Below are 22216 nucleotides of genomic sequence, written 5' to 3' on the forward strand. Positions count from 1 at the left end.
ATCAGATTTCTTCATTTGTATCTGATGCCAATATGTTATTACAACCTTTGCTGCTACAGTACAACGTTATTCAGACAAGTACCGCCCATTGAGGTTATACCAGCTAACTGTGTGCCGGAGTTGCCCCCTCTCCTTCCCCTGCAACAGCCTGCGTGTGTAATGGTAGGAAGCACTCAGCCATCTACCGTGTGCAAACGCCCCCTCCCCATCACTACCTTTGCACTGCTCAGCTCAGCTCTGCTCCTCAGCAGGCGATAAAGAAATGCCCATAAATATGATGGAGAGGATGGTCAACCTTCGGCCTGATGACAGCAGCCAGACATTAGTGCATCGCTGCTCCCCGTCTGCCTCAGAGCGTCGAGAATATGAGGCGCCGTCCTCGAGCAGCTGTACAGGAAATGAAATGTGGAATGAAATGTCCAGATACAACAGGCGGGCCGCATCTTTAGTTCATCTTTTGTTGAAAACAGATCAGAGGAGGGATCGCTGGAGAGGCTCTTCTCCCCTTGCTGTCTTACCAACATGTCTTTTATCATGTCGACATGAAGTTGCTGCGTAAGGAGAGAAAAATGTTTGTTTGTTGACATTTATCTTGTTTTATTTTCAGATTGTACAGATTGAACATGATGTTGTCATATCATGACACTTTAGTTTTAATGTAATCTTGTCTTTTTATGTGCCAGTGTCTACTCTATTATCTCCTGAACTTATGTAACACTGGCTGGCCCAATTTTTGTCTTTTTCATAATTCTCCTCTTCGTCTTCTGGTGTCAGATGCTGCTTCTGTTCTGTCTCTACTACCCGGCCCACAATTTGTCCCTCTTTATTCCTCCCATACATCTTTCTCCTTTGTCATTCTCCACACCATTTCCTCTCCAGCTCTACACAGTATATCTGCATCTCTCTCACCTTATCCTCCTCTGTCATCTCCAGTTAAAGCAGAGGGGGACGTGCCTCCATCGCCGGCATCCTCCCACCACAGCAGTACCCAGGCGCCCAGCCTGACGGAGGAGATGGGGAAGCGCACTCCACAGGGCAGCCAGAACTCCCTCAACACAGTCAGCTCTGGCAGCGGCTCCACCTCCGGCATCGGCAGCGGGGGAGGAGGCGGAGGGGCGGGGGGCAGTGGTAACGCTGTAGTCGCTGCTGCAGCTGCTGCTGCTTCTTCTCAGCCCCCCAATGCCACCTCCACTGCCTCCTCCTCCACCTTGCAGCCCTACGACGTAGAGATCCGCCGTGGCGAGAACGAAGGATTCGGCTTTGTCATCGTCTCGTCGGTGTCACGACCTGAAGCTGGGACCACCTTCGGTAAGAGACGCTTTGAGTGTCCTGAAAGAGAATATCTTCAGGCACATTGTTATTGACTCTACATGCAAATATTACAAAAATCTGTTCCACACAGCAGAACATGAAACACACTCTATAGCTTTTTCTCATCACTGGAGTCTTTTGTCTTCCTGCCTTTGTATCATCCATAAAACCACTGAACACTAAATATCCTGACAACCAGCACAGAGTCTGGATATTTACAGTCTCACCAGATCAATACCAACCCTCTTCAAAAGAAGTGGTTCTTTCTCATTTTTGTCCGAGCCTGTCAAAGCAAGACACTGAAACCTTTTCTTCGCCTGCTGATGCTGCTACACTCACACAACGCTTTCATAATTGATCACAAGTGAAGCAGGTCTTACATAAGACACTTATATTATTCAGATGAACTTAAACGGCTTCTGCTGAGCAGGTTAGCACTAAAAGTCTAATGACAACTTAATGAGAATGAGTGCTGCAAGTGCTGATGGGTGTGAATAATATTTGTTTATTTATTTATTTAAAACGTAGGATCAGAGACGCATTGACTCAAAATCACTTTATGTAAAGGTTATTTTGCATCTCTCTCTGGTAGTAAATATTGTAATATCAGAGTCTTCTAACCTTATTATGGTTTCACACATTCTCGCAAATAATTCTGTTCAAATTGACTCTGCTTTGCACAAACCAGTGTTGTCTTTTCTATGCGGTGCACTCTTTGGCCTACTGCCATGGCTTCCTGCCTACACACTATGGCATTCCACTGTTCTCCGTGCTCTTATCTCCGTCAGTGTGGGTGGACAGAAAAGACCTGAAAATGATCAACTTTTCAGAATGGTACAGCTCCTTTTCACAGGCCAGAGGAGAAAGCATGGGCCAGCAGTTCAGCTCTATTTGATCTGACATGTAAAATCTAATGGAAAGTCAGTGGCTACATGAAAGTTTGAAATTGAGTTGCTGCTTACCAGTAAGTCATTGGTAATAGCAGCGAGACAGTCAGAAACTACTCCACCCGTACTGGAGGAGCGCTTTATTTTGTTCAGCAATGCAACAGCACCTTGGTCTTTCTTTTCACGCTCTCAGTGACACTACAGTGAATATTTTACAGCTCAGAATAGCAAGATTCAGTTAGTGAGACAGGAAGAGGTCAGGGTTTGGCAGGTTTGTACGGGAATAAAAGAGTGAGGGCAGTGGAAGGGATGAATGACTAATAATGAAAAGGAAGGTAGAGGAAGAAAAGACGGATTGCACGCTCCTTGTCTCTGCAGTGACTGATGTCAGACTGCAGATAGAGAGAGAGAGAGAGAGAGAGAGAGAGAGAGAGAGAGAGAGAGAGAACAGACAGACCTCAGGGTAGCTGGTGAGATGTCAGCTGTGATGTTTGTTTGTCGTCTCCAACTTTCTGCAGGTGCAGGTATTTGAGATGCAAACAACACAACACAGTTTTTCATTATTAGCTTTTTACTGCCGAGAGACTCTCATGCAAATATAATAATGATACCCACTTTAGAGATGTGGTGCTGGAGCAGCTTTGAGTAAAAGAGGAGCATGAGACAGAGAGGGTGGAGGAGAGCAGACACACTCGATATGGAGTTCAGCTCAGTTTCTCCAGTGATTAATTTGGAAAAACCAATTTACAGAAAAAGTACTGTGAATTACAGTATGGCAGATTCTCTTATTTCTCTGCAGAGCACATTTAAATTTGCCCTTCGTCTTTGCCAATGCTTGCATTTTGTTCTGCTGTAACTCTGATCAGCTTCTCTCAGTGACTTTTGCTTGGCTGGCTGTTGGCTGTCGGTGAATTAACCCCGAACTCTCTGATCCTCTTTCTCTGCTCCTTTCTCCCTTTCCCATCTTTTTCCCTCTCCCTCTGAACACAATCCAACATCATCTATAACACACACACACACACACACACACACACACACACACACACACGCTGAATCATGCATCACATGTCAATGGTGACCATAGCTGGCAATGCATGTGTGGCCATGCCCCACAAAATAGGGCGTATCATTGAGGGGAGCCCAGCAGACCGCTGCGGGAAGCTGAAAGTCGGCGACCGCATCTTGGCGGTGAACAGCTGCTCCATCACCAACAAGTCCCATTCCGACATAGTCAACCTCATCAAGGAGGCCGGGAACACCGTCACACTACGCATCATTCCTGGAGACGGTGAGTAGACAGTTAAAGACTCCACCCACCAAACCAGTTCTGTCTTTATATGTGCTTATAGTTTCTATTCCCTCCATAAATTGTTGCTAAAAGGGGTCACCCTCAAGGGACCCTCTAATAACATGGGATCTTGCGAACTGGCACATTAGACAATAACTCATTCATTAATTTATTCAAACGATTCAGCCATAGCTTGTTCATCCAGGTTGTCCAAGTAGGAGTGCAGATTTCATTAATGGCTTGGCTCTGTCACACTGATGGTTGCCAATCATCAACTGTTTCCGTATTATTAGAACATCTGGGTGTATTTGAGGAGCAGGACTTGTCGTCACGCTGCTTATGTATGCCTGTAGTGTTATATAAAGCTTGCAGTTTCTTCACTTGCTTTCAAAGGGACTGAAACACCCCCACAGTGTTGCGCTTCTCGGGGGATATTTGGGAACTTTCCCAGCCTTTGCATTTGTGCCTTCAGCATGCCCGCACTTTTAAAACATGCAAGAGATATTCAGATGTCTGTGTGTGCACATGTATGTTTGTGAGAGAGAGAGAGAGAGAGAGAGAGAGAGAGAGAGAGAGAGAGAGAGAGAGAGAGAGAGAGAGAGAGAGAGAGAGAGGTGTGTCTTTTCTGCCAAAGGGGTTATAAGGAAAAGTTTGTGCCCATTGTATGTTGTGTGGTGCAGCTGAGAGCTCTCGCTGCTTTGTGCTGACAGATCACCCTGGCATGCTTCACAAATGCTGTTTAATTAAATGTGTGTGTGAGTGTGAGGAAGGCGATACTCCCTGTCAACCTGCGCGCCATAAGAAATTGTAGCTATTTGTCCGTTGCTCGTTGCTTTCCGACTCACTTCTTATGGATGAAGAGTGTTTTGGTTTTTTTTTTTTTGTCCTGCAGAGCATTTGATGAGAACAGTGAGCCAGAATTGCTCTGCCAAGAGGATGCAGAAAACAAGAGAGAAGGCGTCGGAGAGATATAACTGGATATGCTTTATCGGAAAGTTCTGGTTTGTGTTTATGTGCATGTGTCAAACAAACAAACGCCGTCTGACACAGAGACTGAGAGAGTGACAGGAAGAAATTGTGGCTTGTGTTTCTGAGTTGTGTCTCCGAGTTACTGTTCTCTCTGCCTCTGTTCACACATGGCTGAGCAGGACTATTTTTGCGTGGATCAAACCTGTCTAAACTTCCCAACGTGAATAAATAACACCGCAAGAGGTTCCTCCAAGGTGAAGTCAGGTTCAGCTCCCTTCCATTGAGCTCGCCTCTCCTCTGTGTGGGAACACAGATGGAGTTTTGTACTGACTGATGTTCAACACTTCTGCAACGACAAGGGAAACAGGCATGGTACTCTTCCTGCTGGTGCATAGTAATACATGCACAAACAGCTAATGCCTTCATCAAAGCTTATGTCTCTGCAGTGTAGACTCCAGCGGCAGACCAAGTACACCTCATTGCTTTCTATTGTGTGAGAGAACGGAGATAGACGTGCCTGAGGTGATATGATGTGCCATTTTTCAGCACAACATAGGGTATATTGTGTAGTACAGCCCTCCCGCTTCTCTTATCTCCTCTCCCTTTCTTTCCTCCGCTGTTCCCCTTTCTCTTTCTCCCTCCTGAATTTCTCATTTTGAATGTACCTGCTCTTTTTCCTAACTCTGTCCATTCAGGGCGAGAGGGCATGGTGCCAGGGCCAGAGACAAATTACAGAAACAGCTCAGTGCCTTTTCTGTGCGCTCTGAATGTTTTTAAGTAAGAGTGGAGAAAAGAGGCAGTGGGTCGTGAGCGGAACGGAACGAGAGAGAGAGAGAGAGAAACGGGGCTTATTCGATTAATTTCCAGACAGAAAACAGTTGGAGGAGAGATAAATGGAGAGAGGAAGCAGAATGGAAGGAGTGAGTTATGCAAATGAGCAGATGGAGGGACGAATAGGGTTTCTAGGGACAAATGTGAGCTGCGAAAGTGAGAAATGAGCAACAGAAATTGTGTGAGAAAGAAACACAGATGCCAGAAAATCTTACTGGGCGATATTTTCACCACAGACCTCTTCCTGTGGGCCTGGTGTAAACTCAGTGCGAGCAGGTTCTCCCTTCCACGGTCTGAAATGAAGCTCGCCCAACACGCGCTGCAGCTCGATTGGTTGACTCTGTACCTCTTGGAAAGGGTAATCGAAGAGCTAAGCCAAGAGGCTGCAAGGGGACTAGTGGAAGTGGAGGAGATGAATAGATGAGAGGAAGACTGACCGTGAGAGGAATAGGGAGTAGCGACTAGCGGGAGAGAAGCGGAGAGTTGTAATCAAATAAAGGATACCTGTAGATAACCAAGAAAGATTAGGTTGTTAAGGAGAAGAGAGGTTTCTTTATGTTGCAAGATTAGAGTAATGATGGTCTGTTTTTGTCCCGAAGGCCCAGCGTGATTCATTGATCACACAAAATGACTGAATCAAAGACAAAAGACAGAATAACCAGGAGCTTTTATGTCCTGAGATGCTGCAAGTGTATATGTTTCCTGTTTGACAATTCACAGGCAGACAGGAGGAGTTTCGGTCCAACACGAGACGTACACCTCTCGGAAAAGAAACACAAAGTATTACTCTGGTGTCAGAGATCTTTGCTAAGTGGTATAAGAAGCCTGGAGGCTGGTGGTGGTCCCCAGAGGTCAGCTAATGTTTGTAGATGACAGCTGCTGAAGTGACTCCAGGGTCCACACTGAAAAATGAAAATGTGCCACGTGTGAAATATGGATTTGATTCCATGACACAGAGTCTTCGAGGACACCAGAGATGCTTGTATTGGAGTACATTTATGCAAATTCTAATGTACTGAATTAGAAGCTGTATGGAAAAGGCAAATGTCACTAAAATTTACAAAGTGTAACAAGAAAGTTTTGATGTTTGCTTGAGGCGAAAAGGTTCTTGGACAGTGTGAAAAATTTGTTGGACTTGCTGACACGAAAAGCAATAATTTTCCAAATGAGTTTTTTAAAATGGTTTTAACTTTTCCTTTTTTCATTTCAGCTATTTTTATACAGCCAATTTTATTTGCTTCAAATGGCAGTTTCAAAATGAGCTCAAAACCCTGTTGGTGGAAAATGTCCTGACAACCTCTTTCTTTCCTCTGTCCTCCTCAGAGTCATCAAATGCATCTTTGTTGACCAATGCAGAGAAGATCGCCACTATAACCACCACTCACACACCTCAGCAACAGGCTGCACCTGAGGCCAGGTGAGGAGCACACCGGGAAACTGAGTGCTTGTGACATCTATTGTCCTTTATGTGTTGATAATATAAATATTATATAAAACATTTAATGTCTTTAATCTCACTGTGATTGGATCTTCACTCACTGTTGCCTTTCTGTCTCAGGAACAATACCAAACCAAAACAAGAGTCGTTTGAATTTAAACCCCCACAAGGCCCTCCTCCTCAGCCCCCAACACAAGTCTCAGCTCAGGTAAGAGGGACATTCCAGTCATCCGTCCACCTGTCAGTTCATTCATACATCCATCCATTTCATGTCTCCATCAAACACCCAGCACTCCACACTCCATCCTGTCAACTTCCGACCTGCATCCACATTCGTCTTTATACATCCATCCAGCTGTTCGAGCTCCCACACACCCATTTATCCTCTGTCCCGCCACGCATCAACCAATCCACCCACCCACCTTCCCAAGGACAAACAAGGTGGCTTCTTATTTATTTATTTGTGTCTTTACGTCGACCTGCCGGCGTTATCGGAGTCTGTGCATTAAGGAAAGCCTGTTTGCTTTCAAAGTAACCCCTCAGTCCACTGTGTTCACTGCTGAATTAATCTGGCGGTGTGGAGATTGCTCTCACAGATAGCATTGATCCTTCAGCAGAGGAGATTAGGAGGGCGTGAAGGCAGGAGCTGCTGTGGCTGTCCGTCTGACCTTGTAGCACCCCTCCCCTTCTCTCTCTGCCTGTGCCCTCACTCTTTGTCCACCTACAGCCCAAGGCATCAGTAATTCAGCATCCTGAGCATATGCATGTACACACACACACACACACACACACACACACACACACACACACACACACACACACACACCTATCAGCGGTGTGACTTTTCTGAAGGTGGCATTTGTTCCATGCTCCTGAAATAGGACTCCACTTCAAAGGACACACACTTCAAATCTGAATCACAAAAGTCTAAAGTGACCTTCATGCAATTGTGTCTTTCTGCCTCCCTGTCCGCGTGTGTGTGTGTGTGTGTGTGTGTGTGTGTGTGTGTGTGTGTGTGTGTGTGTGTGTGTGTGTGGTCTCCATCAGGATGCTGAGTTCTACTCAGTGGACCTGGAGCGGGACAACAAAGGCTTTGGCTTCAGTCTGCGTGGAGGCAGAGAATACAACATGGACCTGTATGTGCTGAGGCTAGCTGAGGACGGAGCAGCTGTCCGCAATGGGAAGATGAGGGTATGGACACAAGATACCGCCACACATTCACACACCACAAATATTACACATGTAGACAAACAGAAGATGATTTTTATTCTTGCCAGTCTCCCAACTTTGTGGCAGGGTAGTACTAAATTGCGTGAGTACCGCTTTAATATTGTATTAATTATAAAATATTTTACATTTTTCTATGATTCTTGTGTTCCTTGAAAATGAGATCTTAGTCTCAAAGGGAGCTGCATTATTAAATAAAGGTTATATGCAGCTGTGATGGCAACAGTCATTCTCTAACTGGAATAAGTCCAAGGGAATTACATTATAGCAATATTAAGCTTTGGAGCCTCTCAGAGGAGCCTCCCTGGTCCATTTGGAGTGTTCAGCTTATTGTGGCACATTAGTAATGGCCAGCTCCAGATCAGTTGTTTTCCTTTGTTCTACTTTATGTTGGTCTTCTTGGCTCTTGTCTCATGAGTAGCTTTATATCCTGCCATGTAACTTTATGTTTTTTGTCATCATGTGCACCCTGGGTATTTCTTGATGAGGGCTGCACTTTCTTATCATCAATGTAAATGTTAAAGAAGTGTAATTGTGAATAATAGCGCTCCACAGTGTGAGACACATTTGCATGTATTGTATCTTCTGAATGTCAACTGTTCATGAGCTAAGAAAACATAGGTTTTGTGTACCTTTGTGACAATGTACAGTATTTTTCAGAAAATTCAGTGGGTTTTTAGATGGTTTGCTTTAACTTAAGAAGTATAAGTACAAGTATAATATATTTTTAGATATGTGAGAGATATGTGGTTTTTCTTGGACAGTGCTGTCCATTTCTGTATGTACAGCACAACATGTCTCAAAAATGATCCCTGATTGTGACTGTAGATTTTGATTTTATGCATGTAGTAATTGTGATATGATGATTTCTCAGTCTAAGCCAGTTGCCTGTCCTGACTAACTGTGGTGGTGATGATACTGCCTCATAGACTTTACAGCCATCAGAATAATATCATCTATCAATGTGTGTGCATAATGTACCTTCCAATTAGTGAAAGCCATGCTTCACTGAATATAAACATGTTAGCCTCCAGGTTTGCTACATGAGAGATTCACTGTTTGAGTGCAGTGTCAAAACACAAACACTGCAGAGTCATGGGGCATGCCCACTGACAGATTATGCACATTTTAATTAATCATCATCTGAGCCTTTAAGTGACGTTCATACACGCCACAGAAGTTGTCAGGAAACTGTTATATTTAACCTTTATTTTTGATAAATTGCATAAACCACTAGTTCCTCCCCTGGGCTGCTTGATTGAATAAACAGTGCAGGGTTAATTGATTCTCCTTTATGTGTTTGCATGTGTGACATATGCAGAAGGCTTACTGGTGGATACAGTGTACATGTGAACTATCAGGCAGTTGCCAGTTTATGATATATGTTAATCTGCTACAGTTAGGAAGTGTGTGGGTGTGCATGTATTAGCACATTTGTACATGCATATATGAATACATACGTTTGTCTTTGTGCACCTCATTAGCAGAGATATTAATAGAAGCAGCTCTGTAAGGCGGTGAGAGAGGTGTCAGTGAGCGATCCATACTCTGTCAGAGGAATTCCCTCGGTGAAGACAGCACTGACAGATAACTTGAGGCATGGAGGCAAAGAATCGGGAAGCAAAAAGTGTTTTTTTTTGTGGGTCCTGCCCCCCCTCCCTCATTTTCCTCTCTCAGCGTCACAGTTGCTGCTTTCCGACACAATTTGCCCTCTCTGGAAACTGTTGATTTAGGGGGAAAAAATGTTGCCGTTGTGTGGTTTATCTTTTGGAATATTTGATATGTAACTTCTGCTCAATCTGTCCTCCTTTTCCTCTCCTTCCTCTGTCACCGTGTCCCTTTGAACCTCTGTGCCTCTCATCTTTCCTCTTGTGTACTTTCTTCCCCACTGTCACTTGTTTTCCGCATTCTGTCTTGCTCTGCTGTCTCTCCTTTTTCTGGCTCTTGCTGTCTCTCCTTCCTCTGATTTACTTCTTCTCCCTTCCATCTTCACCTGTCACTCTGCCTCCCGCCTTTTTCCTTCCTTCTACCACTTGTTAGGTCGGCGATGAAATCTTGGAGATCAATGGCGAGAGTACCAAGGGCATGAAGCATGCGCGAGCCATCGAGCTTATCAAGAGTGGAGGCCGCCGTGTCCATCTGGTGCTCAAGAGGGGTGACGGATCGGTGCCTGAATATGGTGGGTCAATCTACGAAAATATCCCCTTCTCCCCCATCTTCACGCCCTGAGCCAGGGGACGCCCAGTGGACAGTGCTGGGTCGAAGGGGAAAGAACTATATTACCCTCCCAGGACCCTTCACTCATCCCTGGGACAAACCCATCAGGGAGGGTAGACGGCTTTGGTTGGTCTTGGGTCTCTTTCTGGTGGAGGGCACACCTGGGCTTTGGGATTTTGGGGGGAGCAGGGGTGGAGGTTGCTCCTGTGGGTGCTGTTGCCCTCTCCTGCTGTCACCTGCTCTCAGTTTCCATGTCATCCCGCTGTCACTTTTCACCTTCTGGCCACTGAGCAAAAGCACTCTGCTGGGACTTTACAGAAAGGTGGTGGGTCTGATTCCAGTGCTACATGAAAATAGAAACTGTTTACAGAGTTTGAATGACCAGGGTAGTCAAAAATCAATGTTTCTCGTGGGTAAAAAATATTATTGATGGGCTCCAATTCCTCATTAGACACTAATTTAGTGTTGAGAGGAAGAGAAATTTTGATCCATTGCATCCCATGATAAAATGGGAAATCTCGCAGCTTTGGTTAGGACGTGACACAAACATATTTATGATATTTATTGAAGGTGAATGTAAGCTACTGAACTCTTAAGGGTTTTAAGTGAGACCTGTGATGAGAAGAAAAGGCAGTCTGATCCAAAATCTCACTATACTGTGCTTGACATTACTCACTAATCCATGGGTTTTATTTGCACCCACTGTTAATGTCATTGAAAAGCTGTGACAATAGGAACTCTCCCCATCCCCAATTCAAAAAGAAAAAGAGCCGCTCCAATTATATAGACGTTTTGTACAGTGATGAAAAGAATAGAGGCATTTTTACAAGTATTTTTGTTCTGTGTACAGAGCCATGAATCGAAGCCACATATTAATGGATAAAAGTCTATTGCTGCATGAACTTGTCAAAAGTGTAAATTGGATTTTTTTTTTCTTCTATTGTCTATTTTCCATAATATTTATGGAATGTTTGTTTTTTCCTTCTTTTTTTGCTTTTTGTTTTGTTTTGTTTTTTTATCGTATTGACCAGTTTTGATTGATAGTCACAAGTCATCATAAATGTTTTTTTCTGTTTGTTTTTCTTACTTTTCTTGAGTGGAGCTACATTTGCCTGTCTCAAAACGTTCATCAATGTAATTTTCTTTGAGCTAAGAATGTGCTGTCTTTACCTGCACCAATACAACATCATGTGAACTTGTATATTTTTGGATCATTGTTTGTACTTTTTAGTTGGCACAGCCTTTGACAGCCTTGCCAGTACTTCTTTTGATTTCTGTCAGCAATGTAAAACCGCTTCATATGCTGTTGTTGTGGGTGTGCAAGTCTCACTGTCTTTATTTTTTGGGTTTGGGTTTATGCTGCTTCTGTGTCCACATCTTTAGGTGTGTGTGTGCAGGTGTGTGTGTATATATGTGTGTGTGTGTGTGTGCGCTTGTTTCCAGGGCGTTTCTCTGTAACTGATGGTTTCCACTGAAGGGTTTGGGCAATTTCCTGGACTGTCTCTTTATTCTGAATGACTCAATGATCAAATAAACACATTTTTTTTCATTGAAAAATCAACACAATAATTCTCCTTTTCTTCCTTCAAGTTGGTTCCAAGCGATCTAAACTACTGTGCTCTTCTCTTTTTTCCTTTTTGTGTATCTTCTCTTCCCGTATTGCGCTGGGCTCTTGTCTTCCTTCAGGGATGGTCGCTCCCCATCTCACTGCATGTATGAGAAATGACAAGATGGGGGAGGCCTCTGTCCTCCAAAATCAGACCACGGTTTGTAACTGTCCTCCCCTGTCGTCTGGCTCTCCCTCCCACTTCCTGTCGTTCTCTCTCTTTCTCTCTCTGTCCCCCTCTCTCCATCCTGATGTGTGTGGTGTGGCCTCAAATCACCTGTGCCCGTGCTCTACTCCATGTATACAAACCCATTCACCCAAAATGCATTGCCAATGTCGCCGCTGCCGTAGCCGTTGTTATGGATTCTTCACGCATATCTCTGCGCCAGGTGAAATGCAGTGTTAGTTTGTTACTGTTAACTGGTTTAGATATCTACTCTACTTAAGACCATCAGAGTACATCCTTTTTGTTATTGCTAGTTTCCTACTCTAGCTGTTGCTCTGCAGATCTGAGTCTTTCCTAGAAAAAGGAAGACTTTGAGCTGGGGTGAGGATTAATCAGCAAAGTACTGTGGTGGCTGGATCTGTAGATTAAATGGATTAACTCCTTGAGGAAAGCATTTGATTTGATTCTTTGTGTCTTAGTAAAATGCCACCTAATCCACGCAGTGATACTGCAATGAGGCGATAGTTTTTGGATCTCATCATGAGCTTTTTCTTTGCTTTAAACATTTACAAAGTGTCTAAGGCATCATGACAGCGCATGAAAGAGCATGGCTAATCAGTACAATCAAGCAACATCACCAACATGCAGCACGTTGGCACTGAGTGTAACCAGCCTCCAGTCCAGCCGCCTGACCAGCCAGGTCCCATTCTGCTTCAAAGAGGTGACCCCAGGTAGACCTGGGAACAGGTTTGTCATGGGTAACAAATCTCTTCGTAATGGCTGCTTCACAAGTGTTTCACTGCCTTTTATTCTCATGTGAGCTACACTAATGTTTCACCATTGGCTGCTGCAGTGCCATCTAACAACTTGCCATCTTTGCTGGCATTAACATCAGAATGGCTTCCATCGGAAATGACCTCAGCTTCGTGTCTGAGTGATTCAGCATGGTTAATGTGACAGCACACATGTTTGTTTGATCCCACTGCCCTCGTATGTTACATTGTGTTGCAGACGGCAGCCCCAACGACAGCAGCACAGCCAACCCAGCCTCAGGGTTACAAAACGCTGCGGAAGTGAGCACCCTGCCGCCAGCCACCGCACCATCGGAGTCCAGCCACCCACCAGAACCCCACCAACCATCCCGGAGCAAGAGGGTGCCGGGCCACAACTCTAGGGGCGCCGGCAAACAGCACCATCCCAAACACCGCCACCGCTCCCCTCACAAGAAAACCAGCACAGGAAAACACAAGGGGAGGAAGTCCACGGGGAAGGACGTGTCCAAGCTGTTCAAAAAGAAGGATGACGGGGGAAGTGACGGCCACCGCCACCGCTCCGGCGGACACCACCGCAGCCGCCACCGGTCGCCTGACAAGAAGCAGGGCAGGTCGCGCAGCGCAGAAAACACCCTGGACAGCCGACACGGGGGGCACCGCAGCGGTCGCTCCCCCGATAGACGCCACGGTCACCCCTCCTCCTCACACCACCGCCACCGCTCTCCTTACCGCTCTCCTTACCGCTCGCCTCACCGCTCTCCTTACCGCTCGCCTCACCGCTCTCCTTACCGCTCCCCCCACCGCTCTCGGCACCGCTCCCCCACCAGACGCCACGCCCACTCCCCAGACCCCTACCGCCGGCACGCCTCCCCGGAGAGACAGGGCCGCAGCAACGACAGGTCTAACGGGCTTGAGGCCGTATTGAAGGAGCCGCTCAGGACTCCTGAACCCAGCCTCCCTCTGGAGGACAGCATCCTCCGTGAGCCCCCGGCCCTGGACCGCTTGAACAGGGACGCCACGCTTCCGCCGCTGCGCAGGGAGGAGCGCCTGTACGGGGAGGACAGCCTGCTGATGAGAGCCTCCTCCATGGAGAGAGCGTACAGGGGGGACAGCCTGCTGATGGACATGGCATCCCGGGGCCAGAGAGATGCCTACAGAGACACCACCCTGCCCAGAGTGCGCACCCCCGAGTCAGATTCAGCCTACAAGAGGTACAGCTCGCTGCTGAGGGGGCGCTCAGCCGAGAGGGTGGAGAGAGGGGGGCGCTACGCCAGCCGAGGCAGCACCCCCGAGCTGCAGTACCGAGCCCGCAGCCTGGGACGAGACATCTCCCCGATCAGGAGCTTCAGAAGAGACGACTCGGAGGATGAAGAGGATGATGACAATTTCGTAGCGGCCAAGGTGAGAGAGTACTACAGCACGCTGAAGACCAGTCAGTCCAAACCCGCGCCCCCGGAGCCCAAGAAGACCTACAAGGAGAACCCCAAAGACCTGAGCATCTGATTGGACAGCTGTCAGCCAATCACAGCAGCCACCCACAGAACACCTCAAGTACTCACTCCCATTACCACTTGGTTCTACAAACATGCACCCAGCTGTACACACACACACACACACACACACACCAGACAACACTCATACACTAACACAGATGCACACACGTGTAACAATGTTGAGTTACTAACAAGACAGTGATTCCTAAATGACTTTTGAAAGCTGTTTTTTTTTTCTTTCTTTTTTTAATTGTATGTTTTATTTTTCTTTAGTTTTCTTGTTTTTGGTTAAGCATTCTACATTTACAGTAACTTTTCCAGAAAATGTAAAACCATAAAAAACAATGATGTGCCTAACAGTTCCATTAATGAGCGACATTTTGTTTTTGATTTGATATGTGGCAGGCGCTTTGTGCCGCACTGTCAGATGATGAAATGTATGTACTTTTCCACAAGGATCCCATGGAAGTACCACGCACCTGGATCACTGTAACCGGTGCTCACAATGATGCTGTGCATGTCCTTACCGGTTTCAATGTCTCTCTCTCTCTCTCTCTCTCTCTCTCTCTCTCTCTCTCTCTCTCTCTCTCTCTCTCTCTCTCTCTCTCTCTCTCTCTCTCTCTCCCCAGTGCCACTGTTTTTTAGACATTTGACCAGACTATAGCACAAGCCTGCATTTGTTTGTATATTTTTGACAGTTTGCAGTATGTGTACATTCAGAGGTGATCATTTTAAATGAATGAAGGGGAATTAAAAGTTAAACTATGATGATGATGATGATGATGTTAAAATAAAATAATATATTCAACAAATGAACAAGTGTGTGGTTTCTTTTGGTCGATCTCTGTGGTTATCACAACCATTAGAATCAGTCAAACTTCGTGACAGTTTTAGCTATACAAATGTGGTGCCATAACAAGATAGATATTGGGTGGCAGGTAGACAGTGTGTCCTAAAAGTCTGAGGAGTACTGAGCTCTCATCATTTGGACAAACAAAAGAGCGAGGAGGCTGACATTGTTATCTCAGGCCTCCCAAAAGTATGTGTGTGGAAGTAAAGCCTTTGAAGAAAAGTACAGCAAAGAGCTTCCATCCCTCTCTCAAAACATCAAAGCCTGGATAGGACAGTCTTAAATATTGTTCCTCCACTCCTCCTCTCACTGCTTACTTTGATTTGTGTTTCATCTATGCCCTTTTTCTCTTGTTGTCCACCTTCCTCCGTCTCATTCCTCTTTCTGCATCCTCCCTGCTCTCCTCACTAAAAGATTTTTTGTTTGACAGAGAACAGACAGCAGGGAAGCTGTGTCCCTGTTTCAGGGCACTGACAGCGGTAGGTGGATGACGATGCTGGGGAGGACTGTGTGTGTGTGTGTGTGTTTTTTGTTTTTCCCCCCCCGGAAACAGCAATGGAGTAGATGGGAGAAAAACAGCAGAGAACAGTGTGGTCACTCCTGGTGACCTGTGAATGCCAGCAGGGATTCACTACTGCAGAAAAATGAAATATTTTGTCTGGCAGTTGCTTGCTGCTGATGTTATATGGAAAGATGAGGCACAGCATGAGATGTTGCTGAATTCACCCAGATCCAGGAGAAAGTTGCGTTTTTATCCTTTTTTTTTCTCCATAACATTTACTGAAGTTCAGTTTTAAAATACTGGCACTGAAATATCCATGGTGGCATGTGCGTCTACTAACTGTATGACTATGTCTGTGGCTTAGTTTGACTGAACCGTCCTCACCCCCCCACTTAGATATTGCATGCATGTCCGCTTAAACATGCAGAGAACTGTGAAGAGTTTCTGAGCTTACATCATATGAAGTTTCTTCTAGTTGCTGCAGCACATGCCAAGGTACTTAATACCATATGTTCAAAAGTGTGCATTCAAGATTACCCTGTGGACACAATCTGTGCAGCTCATAAGAGGAAATAAGAAGCAGAGATGAAGCATCACGATCAAACGGCAACATATCAGAGCTTTTTTTGGCCCACTTTCTCCGTGATTTAAAAAGGGCCTCAATGCATTACACTGCTTTTGATGCAATGATCTGAAAGTGTTTTTACACAGCTACATTTCTGAAACTGGCTTCCCGTTAGTACAAGGAGAATGCACTGTTTCAGGTGAGTGAGTTTTACTGAAATTCATTTTGTAAACAACAGATTCAGCCTATATCCCAGTGTATCTGATATTATAATTTTAATTTTGTATAATTTACTATCGTTAGCCTCTGTTTTTTACCCATGGCAGATGGGTCTTATCAACTGCAGTCTACAAAGAGACATAGAGGAGATATTTGTGTCCTGCAAACCCTTCTCCTTTCTCTCCTCTCTCACAGCGAAGGGGAAGCAGCACCTAAATAATGGATGTAATCCACTTTCCAGCACCGAAACACTCTCCTCCTCTCTCTTTAAATCTCTCTCTCCCCCTTTATCAGGACATACTCCACTCCTTCTCACCATCAAATGCAGCAACAGAGCTCTATGGTTTATTGCTGGTGCGACCCCAGAAATGATTTACAACCCATATCTGGTGACAATTTATCATGTCAGTGCCAGGCGGGAGGGAGAGGCGGTAATGAAATGTCCAATAACATCACTACAGCCCAGACCAATGATAGCCCGTCGGTTCGAGCCTCCAGGTGCTCTCGCTGCAACCTTGGAGACCTTCTTCTCCCAAATTGCCATGGAAACACCAAAGCAAGGGGCTCTTTCCTCAAGCTGACTGGAGCAGACAAGAGTTGTAGATGCACAAACAAGGCTGAGGGAGAAGAGTAAATGAAAAGAAAACAAGAGCGCTGGGTTATTTTTGGCTGTGTGCTCAGGATTTCAAGATGCTTTCACTCAAGAGAGCAAAAAAAGTTACTAATTTTCAAGTTACTTTTCTCACAGAGGGCTCAGCATCCTATCTAACAAGCCTGCTGTGGTTCCCATTGCTGTCATGTTATGGACATCCACGCTGCTGTCATGCAGTAGCTGCTCTTTGTCCTAATACTGTATCTGTCTCATGCTTGACTGTGCATGGAAATCCGCTTTCCTCGGGAGGGAGGAGTGCTGAAGGAATATGCTGTTGTTCTTCAAAGGCCATTACATGCAATATGTATTTTCTTATGGCAACTATAGCGGTGACCTAATCAATAGGAACCCGTGTATGTACATGTTACACCTGAGGCTATTGTGGTGGATGGTTTTGTTAAGCAGGCAAACGGCTTCAGTGTCTCACAGTTGTCACACTAATCAATCAGCAGCTATTGGACAGAAATCCACAGACACAGTGTCTAAAAAGCTTCAGTTGAGTCAATTATTTTTAATCAAACCGTGCCTTTCTATTTTTGAAGCATCCAGATTTTTTAAATCCCTAATTTGATAAAACTTTGGCAAACCTCTTAAAAATCCCAAAAGAACACGATTCTAGCCTTAATATCTGGTAGTCTTCTACTTTTAATCAAGTTCCTTTAATGACTAATACTCTGGTTAGAGCATTTATATTCATTCATTTTTTATTCGTATTTGCAAATGTTAGCATGCAAACAAGCTAAACTAAGATGGCTAGCATAGTAAACAAGCCTAATAAACTTCAGCATAATCGCTAACCATGTTGATGTTAGCATTTATATAACGACGTTATAATAACGATGTAAAAAAAACTCACAGAGATGAAACCCAAAAATGATTCCCCAGCTTGGCTGTTCCTTCAGGTACTTCAGAGCGGTTTAGCATCTTTTAGCTAATGTCGTTTTTTTTATTTTTTATTTTTATGTTGCTGGTTCACTCTCACCAATGTAATTTCCATTTACTGTAGGTAATTGTTTTTAGTTAAAAAAATAAAAAAAACAAACAAACTGTACCATACCCAGCCAGCACCAAATGGTAGACAGACAAAGCTAGCAGCTAGCGGTTGAACACAGTGGAGCAGGCAGCAGCTGGACAGCCACACATTTCCCCACTGGAAGCCAAGAGAAGAGCGACTGGAGGACTTACATCATAAGGTGGCCTGGGACACGACTCCAGATAAATGGTAATGTTACACTACATCTGCTGTACATGTAATTAGGCTCCTTTTTGCTAACATTTGCCTCACCAGTGTTTCATCTGGTGCTGGTATCCTTGTTCACAGTGGGCATTCTGGCTTGTGACACTGGGGGAAGCACGGGTGTTGCTAATATCATTCATATCATCTACAGCTGTGCTTTTCCTTCTGTGACACAAATGTCTTCAGCGAAAAAAAAAAACAACCTTTAATGCAGGTTTAAGGAGATTAATCAGGTACAGCTGACAAAAAAGAAGAAGAGGAAGGGATGGATCAACAGCTTAGTGACTTGTAACATAAATTTGACTTTAACTGTAAAATTTGATTTCAAGTCACATTTGGTAGCAGCCTTTCAGTTTAGAAAGCAAAAGATGACCTGTGGCTCAATCTTTTCCACGGGTGGCTTTATAAAGGGTGTTTATGTCCCCACAATGGCTGCTGTAGCCACTGCTTTAGAGATGTCAGCACACTGAACATTTGCCTGTCCCAGAGGTGTCGCTCCTGACTCTCCATATATGCATGTCTGACAGGTAAAGAAGCAAGTCCCCCGCTTTTTGTGCTGCGTGAGGTGTGCAGATCCAAGTGCCAGGTCTCACAACTAAATCCCACATCCTGCATCATGCATATGGTGCTCTTGATCACAGGCATTGTGCTCCTGCACACCTCACAGTAAGAATGATACAGCTTTAAGAATGAGTCATCCACTGTTGGCCCTCTGACAGCTGCGTCAGACTGAGCCAATAAAATAGTTATATTGTCATAAGAAATGTATGTGGAAATGTCGGCGTTGCCTGTTGCACTGTTGAATGATTCATTTTGAATTTTGTACGAGGCCATTTGGTCAGGGTTATTTCAAGAAAAATATACTATCCAGACCTTCTGATTAGTTTTTTCATCCAAACCTTTTTTACAGATTATCATCTACAAAGAGCAGACTTCAGTGGTAGATGGATTTAATAGACAGGGGGATAGTGAAAAATATAGATCACAAAGGTTTCATGGTGTAGCAGTCAACACCACAGGATCTCTGCATGCCTTCAGGAATGTAACAAGACCAACTGATGAGAGGTGGCACAGAGCAGGAGAATGACACAATCTGAATGAGAGGAAGCCCTGCAATTGCATGGTTCTCCCGAAAATGGAAGTTGCTCATGGGCTGACACACCAGGGACCTGAGAGTGGGCTCACCAAGAGACCCTCCGCACTGCATCCAGTACTTCGAAGAACAAAACACCTGTGCATCGCTGTGGAAATAGTCATGGTGAATCCTCCACAGCCCATGAAGAGATTATATAGCGAGGTTCAGCAGAGCGTAGTTTAGCAGCATCCAGAGCTTCTTGTTCTGAACAGAGACGTAAAGAGTTAGCAGATTAATGGGGGAACAAACTACGATGAGGAAGAACAGGTACGCAGCCAGGACAGAAAAAGCCCAAGCCTCAGCTCTGTAATGCCGTGGATGCTTGCAGGGGCTCTGCACAATGCCTGTCAAGTTAAAAAAAAACGGGATATAAAGGTCAAGTCCTTCTGTGCCTTCCATAGGTGCAGGATGTGACATAGAAATAATCTGTCATCTGTGTCAAGTAGTACTGTTCTCCATCCGCCCACCAGGTTAGCGCCCTCTCCTAATGGTTCCCACATTGTCAAGCGTGTAATCTGAGATGGCTATCTGTGTAATTCACTCTGTGTGCCTGTGTTGTCATCAAACTCAAAGAGGAAATCAGTCATGTGTTCAGCACAGGTCTACAGGCAAACAGGCTTCAAAGCTCTTTCAGCATCATTTCTTTTTTTAGAGTTGACAATGCCAGTTTAAATATTGATGCTCTGTAGTTGCTTCAAAGGAGTCGAGGTGGGAGGGACGACAGCGCTACTTTGGCAACATACAAAAGGAGATGTTCTTAACTGGGTGAGTGATTTGGAATAGAGAGAAAAGACATCAAATAATGTATTTAACCAATCATCACTTTACTACATCAAGTCCTGTAGAGTAATACTCTTATAGACATGTAGCAAAGTCCTAGCCAAGTAATGCTTTTAAATTAGATTTATTAGCTCTGAGAGTTATAGAGACAGTGTAGGTTGTGGTTCCTGGATGTTAGCGCTCATAGTTTAAATGGTGTGGACTGAATTTACAAGTGGAAGTATAGATGCTTCTTCTTAGAAACATCTTTTGCATGAGGCTAAAGAATCATGTACACATTGAACACTAAGTCTAATGAGCATCAGACACATCTTGTGAAAATCAATACCACAGTGTATATAAATACCCTCCATACATAAATAAAAACCCCCTGACACATTTCTGAACCTGTTTCATACATATTTTTATTTGACAAAGGAGATGCAATTGACACCAAGAATGTTGATGTTTCAACTGCAAAAAAAAAACAAAAAACAGCGTAACAGTGTTCTGGTCTCTGGTCTGATGTGGATTCACAAATTGGACCTCTCACTGCACATTTCATGTATGTACATCATATAACTATTTATGAGTGATAGTTTGTTGTGATGAATATTATATATATTACATATTTCAGCTTTGCTGCCTTTTACATTTTTGACATACACATAAACAAATCAACTCAGCTTTGACTGTTGATTAAACTAGAAAGGAGAGGAATGCCAATTAGTTCATCATTTTTTTAATCCATAAAACTCAACCACATAGTACAAATTAAGCAGAGACACAATATCATTTAGTTTCCCATTTGTTGTCTGTAATTCAGTAATAGTAGAAACAGAATTGTAATTATGATTGATTGATACTTTTTGATTTAAACTCCTAATGGACCCGCCACCACTGCCACACAGAAGTAATGTGATTGGTAAAACTGAGGCAGGAAAAGTGCCTTTGGCTCACAGGTGTTTGAGCAATGGATGGTGGTTGTAAACAGGAGTGAGCACTGCAGACAGCTGCTGCTGCTGCTGCTGCTGAGGCTGCTCAGAGATGTAACAAACTATTTGGTCCACTGGTTCTGATAGATGCTGGCCTGTGGTAACATAGCCACTGGGTGTCTTGGTTATGTGATGCTGGTAAAGATGCCACCTCCTTGATTTACTGGCCTTTCAGTAAAAGAGCACTGTGCTTCTGTAATTGGTCCCTTGACTGAAAGAGTGACTCTGATTGGCCGACGCAGTAAAGAAAGTAAAAAACTGTTTAGTTTGACCTGAGGACTCAGCTGGAGGGTTCATCATGGCCATCCTGAGTGGGGGAGTACTGGTTCTCTTTTTTAATGATGAAGGGGCAAATGAGGAGAGGTTTGATCCTGAACTCCTGCATACTTCTGCCACACCTCAAAGACAGAGCAGGAGGAGACGAGCAGTTCTGGGGGGAAAGAAACCAACTGAGGACATAAAACCATAAAGATTGCGATACCACAGTACAGGGTATATTAGATAAGACACTGCACTTAATTGGGTTATTCTGGTAACTTTAAATTATAGCCTGGAAGAAGTTACTGAAAATAACTAACCAAGTTGAATAGATGCATCCAAATGGTGTATATCAGGTGAAAAACTAAAGGGGACAGAGCATTTGCAGTCCTTCACACCACATGGCCCTGAGGCTCACAATGATCTGCCCAAGGATATCAGGACGGCTGAACCCACAACCTCCTTTAAGACCTTCTTAAAACTTACTTTTATTGGAGAGCTTTTCCTGGTTTTACTTTCCCGTTAACTCTTTTATTTCTCTTAAAATTGCTTTGGATTGGTTTTTATTCACCTAACCGTTTTATATGTTTTTCTTCTCTTTGAAATCTATTGATTTTATTAATTCTATTTTTTTTTGCCTTTGTCAAGCAATTTTGTAATGTACTTTTTGAAAAGTGCTCTATTAATAAGATTATTATTATTATTATAAAAGAAAAATACATATCATCCATGTCATCTTTAACACTGATGACTTAATACAGGTTATAATAAGGAGTCTTTTCATTCTGGCAATCAGAATTTGACTGATTACCAGAATAAATTGCATACTAAATTAATT

General features: G+C 44.2%; 2 protein-coding genes across 12 annotated transcripts in view; one reads left to right on the forward strand and one right to left on the reverse strand.

Annotated features, from left to right (window-relative positions):
• The window catches only part of magi1b (membrane associated guanylate kinase, WW and PDZ domain containing 1b), a 133793-nt gene extending 118768 nt beyond the window's left edge, over window positions 1–15025 (forward strand). For 7 of the 11 annotated variants that reach the window (XM_071492982.1, XM_071492981.1, XM_071492983.1 and 4 more), the window contains 7 exons: window positions 934–1308; window positions 3283–3486; window positions 6610–6703; window positions 6845–6932; window positions 7772–7915; window positions 9992–10130; window positions 12952–15025. In XM_071492982.1, the coding sequence (XP_071349083.1) occupies window positions 934–1308; window positions 3283–3486; window positions 6610–6703; window positions 6845–6932; window positions 7772–7915; window positions 9992–10130; window positions 12952–14216 (2309 nt within the window). In that variant the 3' untranslated portion in view covers window positions 14217–15025. Of the gene's footprint in view, window positions 1–933; window positions 1309–3282; window positions 3487–6609; window positions 6704–6844; window positions 6933–7771; window positions 7916–9991; window positions 11726–11854; window positions 11935–12951 lie in introns of those variants that run through there. The other 4 variants (XM_071492989.1, XM_071492991.1, XM_071492985.1 and 1 more) reach the window with 3 other exon arrangements.
• A 1422-nt stretch (window positions 15026–16447) lies between these two features.
• Window positions 16448–21092, reverse strand: rhol (rhodopsin, like). The gene is given in 3 exon segments (XM_071495041.1): window positions 16448–19419; window positions 19422–19519; window positions 19521–21092. Coding segments are annotated over 3 exon segments (567 nt in total). The 5' UTR covers window positions 19784–21092; the 3' UTR covers window positions 16448–19213.
• Between the last annotated feature and the right edge of the window lie 1124 nt (window positions 21093–22216).

Source organism: Trachinotus anak, unplaced genomic scaffold (genome assembly GCF_046630095.1).
Source record: "Trachinotus anak isolate AG129_WGS33_773 ecotype Australia unplaced genomic scaffold, CSIRO_AGI_Tana_v1 ptg000013l, whole genome shotgun sequence".
NCBI classification, from domain to species: Eukaryota; Metazoa; Chordata; class Actinopteri; order Carangiformes; family Carangidae; genus Trachinotus; species Trachinotus anak.